Here is a 20,474-nt window from a genome sequence, read left to right as displayed (position 1 = left end):
ATTGATTAGCATATATGGAATTCGGCTGTAGTGTTTACAAAATAAATTAATACATTCAAAAACGGTATGTGTCAAGCAACGGGCAAGCGTTGATCTGAAAAAACAGTAGTTATTCTTAGGTTGGGAATGAGTAACACAAATCCCATTCACCTCAGATGATGATGGTTTCAGGAGACTAGGAATAACATTTCGTGAGCTCAAATCACCAGTATTGGTGGCGCGTGGTGATAAAGATATACGAGAAGGGTCAGTCGTGGGAATAGAGGAATTATTAAGAGGTGAAGGAGGAATTCGATCGTCAGCAAGATGATCTCGGGTGTTGATAAAGTGGGGTTTATACTTCCCAGTGTACCACACCATAGAAGGATATTTCTTCTTAAGGGACCTGAAAAAGAAGCTGAATTAGTGGTGGTGTTGGCGACCAGGGGGCGTGAACATAGAGCCCAAATAACACTTGCTTAGGGCCGATCATGCACACCCTTTTTATGGGAAGTTCTTGATGTGTTACCTCCGTACTTCAAAAGACCTTACCGACCTTAAGTTGCTACTTCTCCAACTAACCTACTTGGCATGGAGGGACCTAAAAAAAGTGTTCCAGCCAATGTAGCCGGTTGATTCATCACGATAAACAAACCTGGTCATCAAGTTAAGGTGGCAGCTACGATCGGGTCAGTGACTTTTTAAATAACGATTATTTTATGTTAATAATTCATATTTATATACTGTTTTTGCCGTTGAATCGGTTTACTTAAACCATTAGTTTGCGAATGCTTATACATTTGGCTTACTGATGTATTAGACCTGGAAAAAAGTACAACATTGCAACTCAGCAACTGCTCTATTAAATGTGTTTTCATTACTGTAGTATAATGACTATATTGTATTTATCTATTGTCGATTTTTTGATAGATTAATTATATTAGCCTGAATTGTCATTTTTTAGTTGTTTAACTGCTAGTTATAAAACGTGATTAACAGCTATATGCTTATTGATGTAATCACATGTCCATTCAGAAAATCGTAGTTATTTTATGGATGAAATATTTTTTATTCTAAGGTTCCTTTCTGTCTTACGATTAATGAATACTTATTTAATCTTGAGGATGTAAGTATTTTTTCTTGGATGGCATGAGAAGTCAAACACCTTGGAAGGATACTTCTTCTTGAGGAACCTGAAAAGAAGCTGGGTTAGTAGTGATCTTGACTACCTGGAAGCGTGACCTCATAGCCCAAGGGATAACTGCTCAGGACCGGTCAAACACGATCGTTTTCCTAGTGGTCAGCTGCACACTTTAAAGGCTTTGCCGTCAGCGACGGGAATCCGTGGGGTAAGATGGGGCGTGGTATTTTCAGAGCTGAACGTTCCTACCTTTCTTTCTTGGTTGGAAAAAGGTAGTATCACTGAGGATGTCAGTTATCTAAAGGAAAGACTGTAATAATTTTACACCTTAGTGCCTTCAGTAGAACGACTTCGCTCTCGTACCTTGAGTTTCTACTTTTAGTCTTACCGTTCTTCAACCAACCCAGGACTGGCCTGCGTCAACACCTGAACTAAGGATAGGGAGTGAAGTAGTCGAACGCGTCGACAACTTCACTTATCTTGGAAGTCTGATCAGCCCTAATGGGTTGGTGGTGTCTGACGAAATCTCAGCACGGATTCAAAAAGCTCGTTTGGCTTTTGCCAACTTACGTCACCTATGGCGAAAGCAAGATATCCGTCTGTCAATTAAGGGACGAGTATACTGCGCATCAGTTCGCTCTGTTCTACTTTACGGCTGTGAAACATGGCCATTAAGAGTAGAAGATACTCGTAGGTTACTAGTATTTGACCACAGATGTCTTAGAATTATTGCTCGCATCTGCTGGGATAACCGGGTAAGTAATAGTGAGGTTAGACGCAGGGTATTAGGGAATGATGGTAAATCAGTTGATGAGGTCATGAATCTTCATCGACTGAGATGGTTGGGCCACGTGTTACGTATGCCTGAACACCGATTACCACGACGCGCAATGTTGACTAGTATTGGGGATGGTTGGAAGAGAGTTAGGGGCGGCCAAACCAAAACATGGCATCAGTGCTTGAAGTCACTAACTTCTAGTCTGAGCCATGTTGGTAGATGCAGACTACCTGGTTGGGGTCCGCGTGACTATCGTAACCAATGGTTGGAGACTCTGGGTGACATAGCTCAGAATCGATCACAATGGCGTAGGTGTATACACTCTTTATCTTCCCTTAAACTATGAGATCCCATATTATATCCTTATATACAACCTTTCTTTATATACTACCACCACTAAATTAACTAAATCTATGAATCTGGTGTTCATCTTGTTGTGCTAACGAGGTATGGCAACTTGGACCGATGCGTATATGTGCTTGGCTCTACGTTGTAACTGACTGACTGACTGAGGTCCTAAAGAAACAGGTGTTTCAGTCAGTATAGCTTGAATGAGTCATCAAGATAGAAAAGTTCGATCGCCACAGCAAGATAGCAGCTACGATTCAAATTATCAGTAACCATCATTTGTGAAATGTAATTTCATAATACAGGATATAAATTTGTGTGTGATTACTTGATGAAGTTAGTAAATATCGCTAAACTTGATTTTTTTTCAATATGGAGTAAATTTACATCGATCTGTTCAACAAGTTGGTCCAATGATGGACTTTTACTTGTTGTATTTAACTAAGTTTTGATTTACACTTATTATCACTATCTATTTAACGTGCTCACATTTTGTTCATGCATAAATTCGTTACAAACATCAAGGTTGAACAGATCAAGACTTTGTCTAATTTCGTTAATGCTCAATTAAGCTTCTATCAGGATGCTGCTCGAATTTTATCCGATCTACATGGAGGACTTGAAATGAGGTTAGTTTATTTTAGTATACTACTGGAGGTTTTAGTGGCCCGAGATCCGTTTTTGATCGTACTACGAATGAGCCATGAACATAAATCTTCCAATTACTTCCGTACATTTTACTTAAGCTACTCTGTTTGAAAGGCGGCGGTAGTTAAAAACCATGTTTGAATTAAGTTGGATGAATTTCTTTCATGCGCTTGTTTACTCAAATAGACTTTAAGACGAGGAGCGAAGGGGAGAAGAAGGTAAGCGTACCAACCCCGATTGACAGAGTGTGACTCACTATTTACACCCAAATAGAAAAATAAGCTAAGTACATGTGATTAATAGATTAAATGATAAGTATATGTATTAGCTCAAATTAACACAGTCAAGGTTAAAAACGACTAGTTGATATTTTCAATGTGTGTACGGCTAATGAACTAAGAAGAATAAATTAATTAATCTGTTCAAAAGCCAGAGTAACCCATTTAGGCGCGGCAGTACTAGACGCTATAAGTAGTGATCAATGTTATGTTTTCCTGAGTTATTTTGTTGTCATGTATCATGTCATCTTGATCTGATAGTTCCTCTGTGGTGTTTATCCACACACTTGTGTTGTAACATATTGAAATGAAGTCACTGACAATTTCAGCATTAACAACAACCATGTATGTCTGTCAAGTGTATCGGTTTCAACGTATTTACCTGACTGATGATAAACTAGATTGCCCAGGGCAGGGTTGAATGGAGAATACTGGTGTGCGGCCTATGCTCCTCCACGAGGGGTAACAGACGTAAGTAAGTAAGATGGTAAACTAAACATCTCTCACCGATATAACTACAGATCCACTATAACTCCTCAAGTGAAAAGAAATGAAAAAAATCACATTACAATGTGCATACAATGTGTTGTAACATTTGTATTTATAAATAATTCAACACAAATTATTGTGTCGATTGATCGTCTACCATGTTCTAGCTCATCTATTGCTATCATACTGAAGCGTCGGCTTTTAGCAAATTCAACATGTTTTATGTGTTGCACTCCAACAACATCCATAACTTATAGTTTGCTGATACTAGAAGGATGCAAAAATAGTCGAAAGCGGAAAGAATATTCAACATTGATGTTTAAATCAAAATCACAATGTTTCTAATCATACATTTATAGTAAGATGTATTTTGAATGGGATGGAACATATTTTGATCGTGTTTTTATTTGGGCAGTTTTCTTCACTGTTCTCACATTCTTGCATTATTTTTCTTAATTCATTTCCCTATAAAACTGGAAATTAACGCTATATGGCGTGTTTCATGGTGTCTAAACACATAATTGTTAAATCTTGACACTTCTAACAACAACTTTTAAGATTATCATGCAACCACATAGTTATAAGTACTTGAAGTCTGACTGTACTCTTAGACTTTATCTAATCCTGAACATATAGGATTTTAGTAAATATCCTTTTCATCCATCTAATTTAGATTAGTTATCGAGGTCCAATGATCCTCACTTGTTTTAGATCAATAACTATATCTTTATCTAGTGTTCTTTAAACCTCTCCCTGCTCTATATTCTCTACACATAATTACTTGTTTGATATGTGTAAACTGTTAAAGCGGCGATAGTTGTTTATGCTAACAAAATCACCAGTTTGTTTATCGCTGTTGCCTCCATTCGGTAAACTATTTAATGATTGGTTTTCAATAAATATGTATCATCAAGTCCTGATTACATTAATAAGAAATACATTTCAGTTAAAAATACAGTGACGAAAGACTTTGTTCAATTGAGGGAATTTTGCTCACTTTTATAAATAACAAAAAGAAACCTACTCCAGGATCTTCACTAGCTTCCATTTCGATCCATGCTTAATAGCATCTCAAGTTACTGAGCTGTATATTTTCTATGATTCCCAGTTAGAAGTCATGACGGACCTGACTCCTATACAGCCACCTTTTTTGGTATCCCGCCATATAAATCGACCGCGTCTCACCGCTTTTCAATAACGCGCGACGCGAAAACCCCTAACATGACCAAACTGCAGGAGCGGATGTTTTAATATTGTGACACCGATTGCTCCCTAAAACGGACACGTGAAATGTCAACGTTACTAAACTGGCGTTGTCACCTTCGGAGACAATTAAGACGGAACCCAGAGAGTCCCCAGACATCCTTACCACGCAGGAGCATACGACAGAGTCCGGCTGATTTTAGACGTAATATTTTACAGCCAGGCGCCACAAATGCTTCATATTCGTGTGTAAGCTGTTCTGGTATTCACCTCATTTACGTAAATCTCCCCCGCCACATCCAACACTAGCACTTACACAACTACCTAGGTTTTTCAACTATCTTCAACAGATCATATATATATAGTGATAATTTGTACTCATTAGTATTGTATACGTCTTCCTTATCATACTTTCTTTTTATTGTTTTTCAGATTGTTGGATGCGTAAGTCTGTGTACTGTATTTCTGTCAGAATGCTTTTTTTGTTTAAAAATAGGGGGGAAATGAACTAATCTGTTTATTAAAATAACTTGTTATTGTTACTGTGGCTGATAAACTCTGATTTATATTTGATGTAGGAAACAAAATGATCAACTGAAAACATACACTTTAATTGTATTTTTTAAATAAAGTTTTTGTCTCAGTGGAACGGGGATTAAACTTGAGAAACTCATTGAATACCTTCAATGTAATCGGATCCCCACGCGGCTGTAAAATGCCAAACAATTCCATATTGTGAATTACAACAATATGAGAGTTATTCAAATTTATTCGTTCTCATTAAAATTTATTGAGAAGAATATGAAACTTAAACCGCTTAAAGCACAAATAACCTCGGTTGGGAAGAAAACACCTCCATTTTAAGGGTGATAGAATTACAGACACCCTAAAGAGGAGAATTCGCGATTCTCTAAAAAGAACGTTCTTCCCAGCAACTTCGCAAATACTGTTTTTCAGTCGATCAATGTTCATCAATGATCTTAAGGATATACTATCTCAACTGACTAAATCTATGTCCATTTATCAATTTGCCTGTTCATGTGGAGCCAGGTATATAAGTCGTTTGATGCGTACTTAATCCAAAAGAATTCAAGAATATTACCCGGCGTGGCTAAAAAAAAGAGGCGGAAATGACTCAGTAATCGAACACGTTGTGAACAAAGGTCACTCAGTCAAAGCGGACTCTGGGCTCCAAGTCATCTACAAGATATGTAGAAAGCTACCGAAAGCAATTATATTGTATCGTCTTAACATTGAGCAAGCAATAGATATACATCTGGAAAACCCAGAATTATATGTCTAAAAGAAATCGGTAAAACCTCTTATTTTACCATGGTCTTAACGTTTCATGATTCTCTTTCTTCGTACTTTTCTCCCATCTATCTTCGCCGTAGACTTTTTACCCGAAACTGGTTTATTTCTGTTTCTATGGTCCTTCTGATTACAGTTCATCTCAATTTCAACATTTTATCTTATCACGCTGAGCCTTCTCCTCCCAATTATAATTTTCTTATCTTTCTTCGTGATGAAGAATATTCAAGCTCTCAACAACAAAATTATTATTAGTTTCCTTAACAAAAATGACGTTTTTATGCGCTTGTTTATTCTACCTCATTGCGACTGTACAATTTTGAAAATGCATTCTCCGAGAAGAGAACTGTTCGCTGAACCAATCTTTCTTATTTTATATTTCATGAGTCTACTCCATTAACTTATAAATTTCACTAGTAGTTAATTAATAATAACTATTTTAAAATACTTTCCAGTAGACGAATAATTCGATCTCCTTTAATCGCTGTCTGTCTTCTGTATGTAGATGTGATTCATTTATTTACTTGTTCAATGCACTGTTTTACTCTTGAATTACTGAAATGGTTTTGTTTTTTTTATGTGAGAAAATAAAGACAGAAAATATCTGGTAGAGTATACTTCAACAGCTCACTTTATGATTTATTTTCACATTATCATTATTGTTTTACGTTAATGTACTTAATGTACTTCCTTTTTTTGAATGAAAAAAAGCATACTTAGTAGTTTAGTTTACATAATTTTAACATCAGTCAGTTTGATGCAACTTTCTTCGTACTTATATTTGGATGTATGTGCTTATATGTTCCTATGTATGTCAATGTGTATGGAAAGCTCAATTTCATTTGTCAATACACGAATCGGTGTTTTGGTGTAGATTTTGGTTGTTTTCTCTTTTTGTTTGTCTGAGTTACGTAGATTATGTGTTTAAAATCACATCCTCCATCGATTTAGTTAAGTATTTTAAAGAGTACTAGATAAATAATTTCAACATCTAGGTCCCATCCACATTACTGAATGCTTGTACATAGCGGACAACACCAACCAAACCAATCACACTTGATGGTGAAACTCTGCTTGAACAGGTGGAAACTTTCACTTACCTATCTGGACAACATCATCGACGAACAAGGAGGATCCGATGCAGATGTAAGGGAAAGGATTCACAAAGTAAGTACAACATTCCTGAAGTTGAACAACATATGAAACTCAAAACAACTGTCTCTCAACCAATATCAAAGTGAGAATATTCAATACGAAAGTCAAGATAGTCAGTTCTACTGTACAGAGCTGAAACTTGGAGAACGACTACAATCATCATCAAACATGTACAAGTATTTATAAATAATTGTTTACGTAACATACTCAATGTCTGTTGGTCGGATACCATCAGCAACAACCTACTATGAGAGAGAGAGCAAACCAACTTCGATGTGAAGAGGAAATTAGGAAAGGATGTTGGAGGTTGATATGACATACATTACAGAGACCGTTGCACTTAATTATGAGGCAAGCGCTAACTTGGAATCGTGAAGGGAAACAAAGAAGATGAATATCAGAGAAGAAAGTGCGTGGGGAATCGGAAGTAGACATGAAAAGGATGAATCGCAACTGGAAATAAGCGGAAAGGATTATCCGAAACCGAGTTGGATAGAGTATTCTGGTGGGCGACCTATGCTCATTCACAAGGTTCAACAGGTGTAAGTAAGTAACAATACTATGAAAATTCCGATATGAAAAGAAATGTAATATCTCCCATGTGATTATGGTTATGCTTACTGAACTACTTTTTTTACCGTTAATAAATATTAATTTATTCATGCCATTAAATAATCTTATCTTTGTTCGTACATGTCATCTGAAAAATTAACTGTACATTCTAGGGTTAAGTTCACTGTATATCAATTTTTTAAATTTCTTTGGTGATTGGTGGAGTAGAGTAGTGGTTTTCATTCAGTTGGTAGAATTTTCTAATCTCTTTTACCCACTTCAGTCTTGCCTGGAAGATAATCGTCATATTTAAAACTCCCCTCACCTTGAAATTCCAAAGTTGATGTTCACTTCGGGACTTCAACCTAGTACAGAGTTTTAGGATGACCATCAACTTTAGAATGCAGATACACCCAGCTGACGAGCTCCGACTAGGACGGAACTCACGTTCTCAATTACTTACCTAGTCACTATCCATCTCCGCCTATTCATGTAGAAGAGATTGAATATTGAAATAAAAATAGTATAAACTGAAGTATTAAGTCAAGTGTAGATAATGACTTCACGTAAGGAATAGAGCATGCAAGTAAACGAACAAACAACTACTCACGTACACAGACGAACATTTACAGTAAAATGTGTTATTTACTAACCTAAATAATGATTTAGTACAACGAATTAGATATTGGAAATAGAATTTATGAACTGTGTAAATAAGATGATAGACGTTCTTGTTTTACAAGTGGAGAAATTTTTTACAATGAATCATAAACAAAAAATTTGAAATGATTCAAAATGATTTTCAATTGTCTAAGAGGGAGATTGTGTGTATTAGTTTTTATACTGTTTCATAAATCTGAATAAATAATTTTAAGGTGAATGAAGCTTTTATAGTTTTACTAAATGGTTTAAAATCAATGTAAAAACAAAAAAAACATAACCAATTATTGGTCAGTAGATTTTATCGGGTAAATGAATTTTGAAAAATAACGATAAAAGGATAGATAGTGGAAAACAACATGAAAAAAAAACGAACAGTCCGAGAATACTAAGCTATTCAATATCAATCATAATGATGCTAGTTCGATAAAATCCTGACAACCTCATTTTCTGTCCAAGATTAGATCTGAATTAGGACTGGTTCATTCTTAAACAATCAGCGCTAGTTGACAAATTAACAAATATCTATATATAGTCAGTCAATATGAAAAGGCTGAGAAATACAAAGATAGAAATACTTTGCTGAATAAATTGTATACACGAATTTCAGAAAATGATTTTACCATCTCTTAAAAGATCGAATGTTCAGAAGATCATTATCAAAACAACGTTAAAAACAAAAATTTAACAAAGTAACATATTATCAAGGAAACATGTGCATTCCAGACACCTATCAGTGTAATACTCATTCAACATGTCGGAATTTATAACTCTGGTTACCAACTACAATTTAAATATGACGATTATCTTCCAGGCAAGACTGAAGTGGGTAAAAAGAGATTAGAAAATTCTACCAACTGAATGAAAACCACTACTATACTCCATCATTTGTTATGGCATTATAAACATATATCCAACAATTGCATCAGAAAAGAAATCAATCGTCAAACAGTTATTTATCAAAAATGCAGAGACTGGTTCTAAATGACAAAACACCGTATGAACTTATCAACTAATGTTATTCATTGTTAAATGTTTTCATTGCGTGATTTACTGTACTTATTGTGAATGATGGGGAAGATTTACAGCTCATGTGGATGCTTTTGGTGTTGTGTTCTCTAAACTATTTGGTTTCATTAAATAGCTCTTATTGTCATTGTGGACGACAGTAACAACACCTACATCATGTGGAATTCTATGAAATCAATGCTTCCAATAAAAAATATCTAATTAACAGTTTCAATTCATTCATTTATCAACTGGATAAAGGACAAATATACTAGACGCATAAACTTATCAGTTTTTGTAATACATTGTATACACGTGTACACAAATAATATGAAGGTTCACTGGAACAGATTAAGCGGTATCTGACAGTACGTTTTCACCTAATCGTATTATAAACACAGGAGCAAAAAAAATAAAACCGAAGAAATTAAAAAAAACTGATATACAGTGAACTAAACCCTAGAATGTACAGTTAATTTTTCAGATGACATGTACGAACAAAGATAAGATTATTTAGTGGTATGAATAAATTAATATTTATTAACGGTAAAAAAAGTAGTTCAGTGAGCATAACCATAATCACATGGGAGAAATTACATTTCTTTTCATATCGGAATTTTCATAGTATTGTTACTTACTTACACCTGTTGAACCTTGTGAATGAGCATAGGTCGCCCACCAGCACTATCCATTCCATGCTTAATTTGCTTGTAACGTTTCGACAATATGGAGCCAATCCGCACAAAATCTATGTATACCAGTGAGAGGCTGATCGATTACAATCCTCAATATGGTTAGGTAGACTCAAGCAACCAATATATATTAATCTCCTACATAATATTTTATTATCAGTTGTTTTGATAGTTTCCTCTATCCGCTTTCTTTTTCTGTTTTGTTGCATAACTGAACCATGGGAATGAGTTAATTTCGTGAAGTTTAGCAATCATGCGTGATTGCTAGAAGATATTTATGTGTCTGTGTTTTGCGCTTAATGGACTTTTGAGAATACCTTGATGTGTATACACCTAGTCTCTTATTCCAGAGTTACCGACTAATGTTCAATAATTAGGATAATGATGATTACGTTATATGAAATAGCTGCTTCCTTAATTGTTTAGTCACTGTTCTGAAACCTGAGTAATAAATCCCAGCTGATAATTGATTTATGTTTTCATTCTAATCTTCCAAATTATGGTTTTAATGCATTTTAATATTTTATCCAAACTGTCAAGTTTTTATCGTGGTCAACAATTGAGTCTCGGATCTTCACTTGTAATTTTTCACCTTTAGTTTCTTATCTTAGTTTAAAATAGTTTTAAGTATAAGTTTTCTGCATGTCGGGGTTTTGATCACAGGTACGTCCCAAAAAATTCTGTAATCAATATTCAGTGAAAAATAAATTGCATCTCATTTTTTATGTATATAAATGTTGGTGCTTCTTTTGTATGAATGGTGCATTATTTTCTGTGATACTTGCTTAATTTACAAAACTTTTGCTGTTGTTTGGAAAAAAAATGGTAGTAAATTGTTCTTTGACGCTATTAAATCTTACTATTCAGTTAACTATTCACTAGCTATATGCTTATTTACCAGATAGTACTTGTACTTGACCTCAAGCTAGTTATGCCACCCTGTCGGCCAAACAGATTTCGATTCCGCGAATTAGTGACTGTAACGTGGACGTCTTTACCAGTGAGTCGCCGCTCCACTATTGTTTGTTTATAATCGTACAGCTGGAAAGTAAGAAGGCTGTGTTACAAGGATATCGAAAGCTGGTTTTTGACACTATTGAACATGTAATTAAGAAAATATTAAAAGTCAGTTATTTCTTCATAGTCGATCTTTTTGGGATATATATATATATAGTTAGTTAGTAATTTGACTTAAAACCATTAGATTGCATATTTTACACCTCACTGCTTCACGTACTTTGATTCTGGCAATCTATCTACTTGAATTGTAATCATAGGGTTGTGGAGATTGTTAAGTTTCATTAAAATCACTGTTGAAAACCTGTGAGCAATAGACGGATTGATTGATGTTAGACAATAACACTATTGAATTCTAGCTCAGTGGTCTAGAAGTGCTCATGAGCGAGATCGGAAATCTTGGGTTCGATTCCCGCGTACGAGGTGGTGGATGCACACTGCTGAGGAGTTCCATACTAGGATAAAGCATCCCTCCAGTGCTCTCAGGTTTTCAAAGGTGATCTAACATTGATTAGTTCATGATTTCACTAACATCTGCTTGAACGTAAATCTATTTAGTTTTAGATGTATTTATTTAATTCACATAAAATTTTGTATAATTGGACACTGAAATAATTCACCCTTGTAATATCAACTAACACTAATCTGTCAAGGTATGCATATGTACGTATACGCACTAGGTCAATGCTTGATAAAACACTTTCTCATTAGTTAATTTTCATTTCATTATTCTAGTCGTTAAATATGTTTGTATCTTTTTACGTTTAGTTACATTAGTTATAAAAATATTCAAATTTTAATTGACTAGTAGATTATTTATGTACATTGCTCTACTGGCTTATTTTTATATCACTGTGTAAGCCAATTTACTAGTTTATCTCATTAATTGTCCTTGTAACCTTATCCTGTATTGTCACGTGTTCAAAATATGTAACAATTCTTGTTAGTAATATTGTAGTGAACAAGGAGACGATTGGGGACAATTGAATGTATTTAGCACGAAAATTACAGATTATCTCACTAAAATACAGTAAACAGTTAATTTGCAAAATAACAATCAATTGTCTCAATCTTGATCATTTCTTCTGCAAATATCACTCCATAGTCTCCGATCATTATTGTTCATGCATTTTCGTATCAATTGCGTTCCGTTTTGATTCTTTCCTTATCGATCTTCTACCGTAATACATCCAATGCCCAACCAGCGCTACATACTACTTGTGTGGATATAAGTAGCCCACACCACAATATTACTATTTATTTCTGCTTTTCGCATATTTTATTTTATCTTGTTGACTGGTTTTTTGTCATAATAATAGGCTATAACTGGTTGGTTAATTGGGAGGAAATTGGCATTCAATAAAGTTGAGAAATCCATAAATGATCTAAAGCCATGAAGATCTGCAGACAATCCCTGAATTATTAAATTACGAGGGATTTAAGCATGGTGATCTCTAGTTTTAGCTGTTAGATTGACTGAGATATTAGCCAGGATCTAGGAACTGAACGAAGTCTTATCTGACTAATCTCGATCTTTGGTCGTCCCAGGCTTTAAAAAGGGACAAAAACCCTCTTGTGGTAACCACAGAAGAATCAGTTTGACTTATATAGTGTTTAAAATACTAGTCTCAATAACCATCCAACACTTAATTAGGGATCGTGAAGAGCGAACTCGGAAAAACGAGTCTGGTTTCACACCTGAATTGAATGTGTGGACCAAGTATTCACCTTTCATCGGTTTCGGAAACATAGACATACTTACTCCCTCTCAACCATAGTTGTATTTTGTTACATCCCGACGAGAATTATGAACGGTAACTTTTGAAAACTATTTATGGACCACTACGATACATATATTCTTATTATATAATTTTTAATTAGCTAAACTATGCATATTCATGTTTCTCCTATTATAAGCTTCATTTTGACCCATAGACTTATTATACAATTTACCGTTCTTGAGTTATATCCAGTCTATCAATTACCGTCTCTTACAACCACAGTCACTTTTGACTGAATCTTGTACAAATGTATTTTTCTATTTTATGGTACAATATGGTCTGTTTGGTTTGTATGTAAACCCAGTATGCTCGAAATAAATTATTCTTATCGCGGAGGCTGAGATAGGTGTTCTGGACTTAACAGGCAGGGCTGGCAGAAAGAAGGACCGATAAGGACTCTAGACTGTTCGTACGGGTTGTGTGCGACATTGGTCCGGTCGATAATTCACTGTTCTCTAATTGGCAGTATCGTCACGTCATATATTGATAGGGGCATAAGTAATAACATTTTTTTACCTTAAGGCTGTATTCGGTTCCGTTAATCGATAGGCCTGTGGCATTGTCTGTCATCAAAGAGTGCGTACGAAAGAAATACATTAACCTTTCGTAAAGCCATTGTGAATTAAACTGAACCATTGTAATAGGTGTAGATTGCCTGGTTTGGGTTCACTTGATTATTATAACCAGTAACTAGGGACTTTGGGTAACGCAGCTCAGAATCGTTCTCATTGACACAGGTTCGTTCACTTTTTATCTCCTTTTAAAACCTGAGTCCTGAAATTTTATATCTTTTTTTACTTGTATTGCACCTAATCTTTTCTAATACTACTGATATTGTTGCTAATTTTGCCACTCTGGGATTTGTGGTATGACATCTTTGAACGATGCACATATATGCCTGGTTTTACGTTGGATATGAATGGCGATAACCATGTACAGGCTCTCTGTTCAAGGACTACTGGTGAAGTTTGAATAGAATCTGTTTTCAGACTTATGTTTTACTCCATATGTTTAAAATCACCTTCCATTAACTTCAACAAATAATCCTTTTTTCATCTTAACATCCTTACTCTTGTTTTCACGTATTCGGTTAGCTCTAGACTGAATAACTCTTCAAAGAACGTGCTGAATATACCAAATATTTAACAAATTATGTAATTCGAAGTGATTTCGTTAAGTGGTGTTTGAAAATTCTTAAATGCTTTTTTCCAATCAGTTTTTTCACAAGTTTACTTATAGTGGTAACATTTTCTTTATGACGGTTCAGGTGTTGATATTTTGTCTATAGATTCTTCTATCTACATATTTATTATGTTGATCCTATTCGATGGAGATGCACCGATTTAGATCATTTGATATTTTACATGCTTCATAAATGTAAATTTTCTTTGGCTGTTGCCTTTATCATAACAACTACATAATGTGTACATTCATTGTTGCTTTGTAGCTACCTTTTTCTCCAAGCACTGATTTCTAAAGCAATCGTTTTTTGATGTCCAACCCTAAATTATTGTGTACTATAAGATAAATAACCAAACAGATTTTCATGTATTCTATTTGCTGGTCTTATTTATTACTTGGGATCTGAGTCTACTATTCCTAAAACATTTAAATCCTGATTCAGTCAATTCTATTTGCATTTCACTTATTATTGTAGAGGTTGGAAAATTCCATATTTTACATCATGGACTGATCTTAGATAATCATTAGAGCCAAAAAAGTACTGGACAGCTATTTTGTTTTAAAACGGGGATTCTCATCAGTCCTCACCCAGGACCTTCAGGGTTCGTGAGGAGCGCCTAACTTCTCAAACTCCTAGCCAGCGTTCACTGGCTCACTTGTTTAATTTGAATCAATCCACGATATTTTGCAGCTGTCTTCCAATGTCAGTGGTGGTTAACTACCTCACATCCAACATGCCTGAACTCCACTGGTCACAAATTTTTGCTCTAACTCCTGTAGCTGCCCTTGGAAATTATTCACCAGTGGGCACATGGTAACTATTCGGTATAGGGGGTTTGGGGAAGTTGTTGAATTTCACAGTTTGATTATATGACATTTGGCTACTTGTCGGAAACTGAACTGATTTGTTAGTCTAGACAGCCAAGTAATAGTTCAATATTGTTTACTTTTATTTCAATGTATACTTGGTTCTGAAATAAAGGTTAAATAACATCGTATATTGCTTTGAAGATATTATTTAACTTTATATTATAGTTCATAATTTACAGTTTATTTATTGTAGACAGCTACATCTATACTATTTTACTTGATCTAAATAGTACTTACTAACCGTAAACCCGACCGTTGCTGCTACCCTGATGTGATGGTCGGGCTTGGCTATCGTGATTAACCGATCGAGCTGTACTAGTTGGAACAATCGTTCTTCGATATCCTACTGTAGTGAATGAGAACACGAGTAGGGACAATCGAATGTACTTAACACGAAAATTACAGATTATCTCACTAAAATCTGATAGAAGGAAGGGTGGGGTTAGAAAAGGTCGACTTCAAAAATGTACACTTCGTCTTATCCCACAGATTTCCGTCTCCGTTGGTAAGGTCCCAACAAGTACGGAGTTAACACAAAAATTACCCACAAAAAGGTTGTGTGTAACCGACCTCAAGCAGTTGTCCCTTGAGCGGTGCGGTGACGCTCTCAGGTCACTAAGACCAACTATACCTCTAGAAGAACCCTCCCACTGTCTGGGCAACCGGGAAGTGATGATCGTTTTCACACCTTTAACTGCACTCAAGACCTAATAACCGTTCAAATTTAATTTTAATCCAATATTTGGTTGCCTAGATATAGTTTCCATATTTTTTTTATTTAAACATTTGTCTAAACTTATAAACATTGGTACAAATGGGCACCAAAATATATATGCGTCACACAAAATAATTATCATTCAATTTGTTTGTAGGCTGAGATACTATCCGGGTGCGTAAACCGAAGTAGGTGGTTTTTTTCTATGGAGCTACTCTCTGACCCTTTGACTTAAAGATCTCATCTATAAGGCAATGGAGTAACGTTGAGAGGTGAGGTTCCATGGTAGTCGGTGACTAAGAATAGGTTCATACTCCATTTCTTACTTTGGATTGTGGAGCCCATGTACACCATGGTTTGAAATGAGGTTTTTCCGACTCCTGTGGATGAAATTTCCGTATTTACCAACCTGGTTTAAGCCCCAGACATCCGCTTTTCGCCCTTTCAATTTTGTAAACATCCCCGCCCCGTGAAGACAATAAGAAGGACTTATGCTTGGCCATATGAGGACATTTCGAAAGGGAGAGCTGACTCTTCACCTTCAGTTGTACCGGGGCATTTGGGTGGCTTTTCAACATTATTATATAGTGTTTTATAAACATCAGTTGATTGTACTTATTTTCGACATTTTATTATTTATAAAGTTAATTTATTTAATTATTACGATCACCTACAATCTGCAAATTGTTTTGAATTAAACCAGCATAAAATTAATGTCTATAGTGTAATGACTATGAGTAAACTACGGAATAAATAAGTCTAATTTGTTGACAGAAGAATGTTGATTATCAGAAGGGTTTTTTGTGGATATTCTAGTAATTTTGTAGTTGATTTCATTAGTCAATTAAAGCTAGACCACCATGGAAAACCTGGAAGCACTGAACGGCCGTTTCAATCTATTATTGGACTTCGCAGCAGTGCGCATCCACGATCCCGCCTCGCGAGATTCAAACCCAAGACCTACCAGTCTCGCTCACGAGCACGTAACCACTAGACCACTGAGTCGGCATCCAACGGTGTTAATGTCTAATTTCAACCAATCCACAAAATCGAGCAACCGTCCACCACTGTCTTCAGCGAGTTACTATCTCACAACAGACCTGGTTAAACTCCACTTGTTACGGCTTCTCACTAGAACTCCAGGAAATATCTCTTAAAGCCAGTCATTAGTGAGCATATGTTTATTATCAGAAGCGGTTTTTTGTGGAGATTTTAGTAATTTTTATAGTTGAAATCATGAGTCAATTGAAGCTAGACCACCAAGGATGATGTTTAAAGCATACTAGTATCTCCAACTACTCGTCTTGTTCTTCAGCAGTATTTTTTAAAGAAGTAATATAACTACAAACAGATTTATTGAAAGGAAAATGCTTTCCCTTTCAACAGAATTTTTTTCAAATTGAGAATTTAATAGATTACAATACTGGTGATTTTCAGGTATTCAGCTCTTTATTTACCAAATCCTAAATATGTCATTAGTGTACTGCAGATGTGTTTCTTTTTTCAGGCGTGATCATGCAAGACGACAAACTCCATATCCTATTAGTTCAAATAATGCTTTACCAGATATACCTTCATTATATCACGATTCTGCAAATTTCCAAATGAAGCCAAAATACGATGGTATGTTTTTGCTTGATTAGCACACTTTTTTACGTAATATTCTAATATGGGGTGGTTAAAAATAACTGCTAGAAAACCTTGGACGTAGGTTTCGAGCTGATTGACACTTGTCAATAAGGCATACCTATAGTCTTAAGAGAACTGATCCTCGTTGTGAGGTTCAAACCCGTATCACTTAGTTTTACAGTCTGTGATGTTAACACTAAACTACTGAAAATTAAACTGACCTCGTTTACGTTGAGTTGTAGGAATTAGCCATCATTTCATTGAATATACCACTGGTAAACTAAGTTGCTTCCTAAGTAAAATGTAAACGACTCTGAAAATGTTCTCTTTTGAAGAAATTGTTTTCCTTAGAATGTATAATACATGATTAGTTCATTTTTAGCTAACTAGATTATCTTAGTTTTTTCATCGTGTATCTTTTTTGTTTGCTCCCCTTCCCATCTAACTTAATATAGATCATTCAAACAGAACACCTCAATGTGTTGCCTTGTATGATTTCAACGCTGAAAGTCCTTTTGAACTATCTTTTTGTAAGGGCGATTCGATTAACTTAATTGAACAGGTATGCCTTTCAAATGTTATTTTATTTTATTTATGGTAACTAACTAATTTCCTTTTTTAATAAAATGTCATTTTGTAATACCTCAATATTTATTTGTGCACTTAACATGTGTAAGTATTGATTTTCTTCTAGTGGTGTTCTTGTTATTCTGAAGATTAGATTTGATAGTTCAAGCATTTGACTTCGAATCACTGGTTGCAGATATACAACTGTTCATTTTCACTGTATGAAGTTTTATGAAATCTTGAAGGTTTATTCATTAAGAAGATAATCTAAGAACTTGTGTTTTGTTACTGAGTTAAATGTATTCTTCTGTGTAGTAGTTTTCAAACGTACAACTCTTTTTTATACGTTAATTAAAATGGCTAGTCTAGCTTGTTTGGTTTTTTAAATCTGTACTCTATTCGACTAACATCCTGTGTTCATATACCAATCTGAAGTTAACGAAATTGGTTTAACAACAATGTGTAAGGTATAATATTTATTGATGTCAGTATTTAAGAAATATCTTGCTGATTGGAGAACTTCACCAACCGGATTCTGTGTGAATTCTGATTTAAAGAAGTTCCCTCTCTTATTTTCTTAGAAAGGTTTTCTATAGGGTTCGAAACTCAGTTGATTTTTTCCAGCTAAATTAGATAAGCTAATTATATATTCCCTGCTAAGAATATAATCCGACAAGTAAGTTACTCATTTAAACCTTAAGGCCAAACTACGAAATCTTTCTAAGACTACAGCATTATACATTTGTGTACAGTTAATCGACTAACACTATGTGTTTATGTCAATGAAGCAAACAAAATTCAAATGAGTATCATATACAAAATAACGAAAAGTTGGAGAGATCGATTCAATGTATTTCAGTGAAAGGAATAAAAGCTGTTTTTAACATAATATTCTAGATTTAAGAATAATCACAAATTGTGTCATATTACGGAATACATAGTATAGTACAAAGCATAAAGTAAACATCGGAGATAATGTTTAAAAATAACACACAGATCGATCAGTAATAGTACATTTCACTTCATTTCAAAAATTAATTATTCTATTAAATTCTCTGTATCATATAAAATAACTTCTAGACCCAAGACTTGGCGTCGCCTTGTACTTTACTGTTACTTTGTCCTCAACTGTTCTTCATTATGTACGTTCATTTCTTTTTTTTCCTAAAAAAAAATTCAGATTGATGATAACTGGTATTTGGGTGAGCTAAATGGACAAGAAGGTCATTTCCCAACAAATTTCGTCCATGTAACTTGTCCTTTACCATGAAATTCGTTTTTTTTTTAATGCAGTCGATTTTTCAGTTCCTTCATGATGAAGTTTTATTTCCAGTTTAAGCCTCATCTAACCCTCCTCCATGCTATCACTGTTAGCATGCTGTTTTTTTTTTTAATTTTCTCTCTCTTTGCTTATGATTCGTTAACGAGTACACACTTGAATATACACATACAAGTTACACTAAATGATAGACTATTACAAATGATGTATTTATCTAGTTTCCATTAGAATTAAGACAATAATTTCAAAGTTTTTACCAACAGAGTAATTATTCTATCCCTTGCTCTATTCTTACGTCTTCCATCTAATTTAATTGTGCCTGAAACATTATCATTAATTAAGTGCCATTGTATTTTATAAATAACCGTTTACCTGTTGTTTATTTCGTTATTTATTATGTAAAATTATTCTTTTTATCTAATTTTCTTTTTGTTTTTCGAACATTTTAATTACGGCAAGCCTTTATTTTGTTAATCATGTCCAACGACTATATTTTCTTTTTTAGGATTGTTTACGTAATGCCAGAATTTTTTTATTTTTCTCATTGTTCATTTACTTTTTTAGCAAATCATTTAGTTTATACTAATAATGCCCTGAATATATGTATTTAATATTTTCTTTTATTGAAGTCAGCTGTTGTTGCTGATTTATTATTATTAACATTGATTATTATTGGGTACATAAACCACTACCAGTAGCTAATGTTATTCAACTTGTAAATGAGTAATGTCTTAATGATAAGGGGAACAACATTATTTATTTCTTCAATGTCTCTAATTCTTCTAATTAATTTAGCCAGTATGACACCATTACGTAGTATGTACACATATATCAGTTAGTCAGCATATTATATATATATATATATATATATATATATATATATATATATATGTCCGAAGCCGAAAATATATCATGTGACACAATTAGTTGTTACTTTTAGATAGATAATAAAAATTGTGCATTCATGTTATGCGATACAAAAAAAGTGACAACATAACACCTAATAGCTCACTTAATTACACCAGTTACTCTTCGTGAAGGAGTATAGGCCGTCCACCAGTATTCTCCATGCAACTCAGTCCTGGATAATCCTTTCCACTTATTTTCCGTTCCTATTCATCATTTTCATGACTGTATCCAATTCCTGACGCAGTGTGCCGAATATCACAAAATCCACACCCAAGGTTTCCTG

At 34.6% G+C, this 20,474-nt stretch overlaps 1 protein-coding gene across 1 annotated transcript in view; it reads left to right on the top strand.

The window, feature by feature from the left end:
• The window catches only part of Smp_122030 (sh3-containing grb2-like protein 1 (endophilin II)), a 34,261-nt gene extending 14,374 nt beyond the window's left edge, over nt 1–19,887 (top strand). The window contains exons 6-10 of the mRNA XM_018795058.1: nt 2,772–2,875; nt 5,297–5,308; nt 17,315–17,430; nt 17,892–17,998; nt 19,184–19,887. Coding sequence (XP_018649408.1) covers nt 2,772–2,875; nt 5,297–5,308; nt 17,315–17,430; nt 17,892–17,998; nt 19,184–19,273 — 429 coding nt within the window. The 3' untranslated portion in view covers nt 19,274–19,887. The remainder of the gene's footprint in view (nt 1–2,771; nt 2,876–5,296; nt 5,309–17,314; nt 17,431–17,891; nt 17,999–19,183) is intronic.
• The last annotated feature ends 587 nt before the right edge of the window (nt 19,888–20,474 follow it).

This window comes from Schistosoma mansoni, chromosome 1 (genome assembly GCF_000237925.1).
Source record: "Schistosoma mansoni strain Puerto Rico chromosome 1, complete genome".
NCBI classification, from domain to species: Eukaryota; Metazoa; Platyhelminthes; class Trematoda; order Strigeidida; family Schistosomatidae; genus Schistosoma; species Schistosoma mansoni.
Note: the sequence above shows the minus strand (reverse complement) of the source record. Positions and strands in the feature narration are given on the sequence as shown.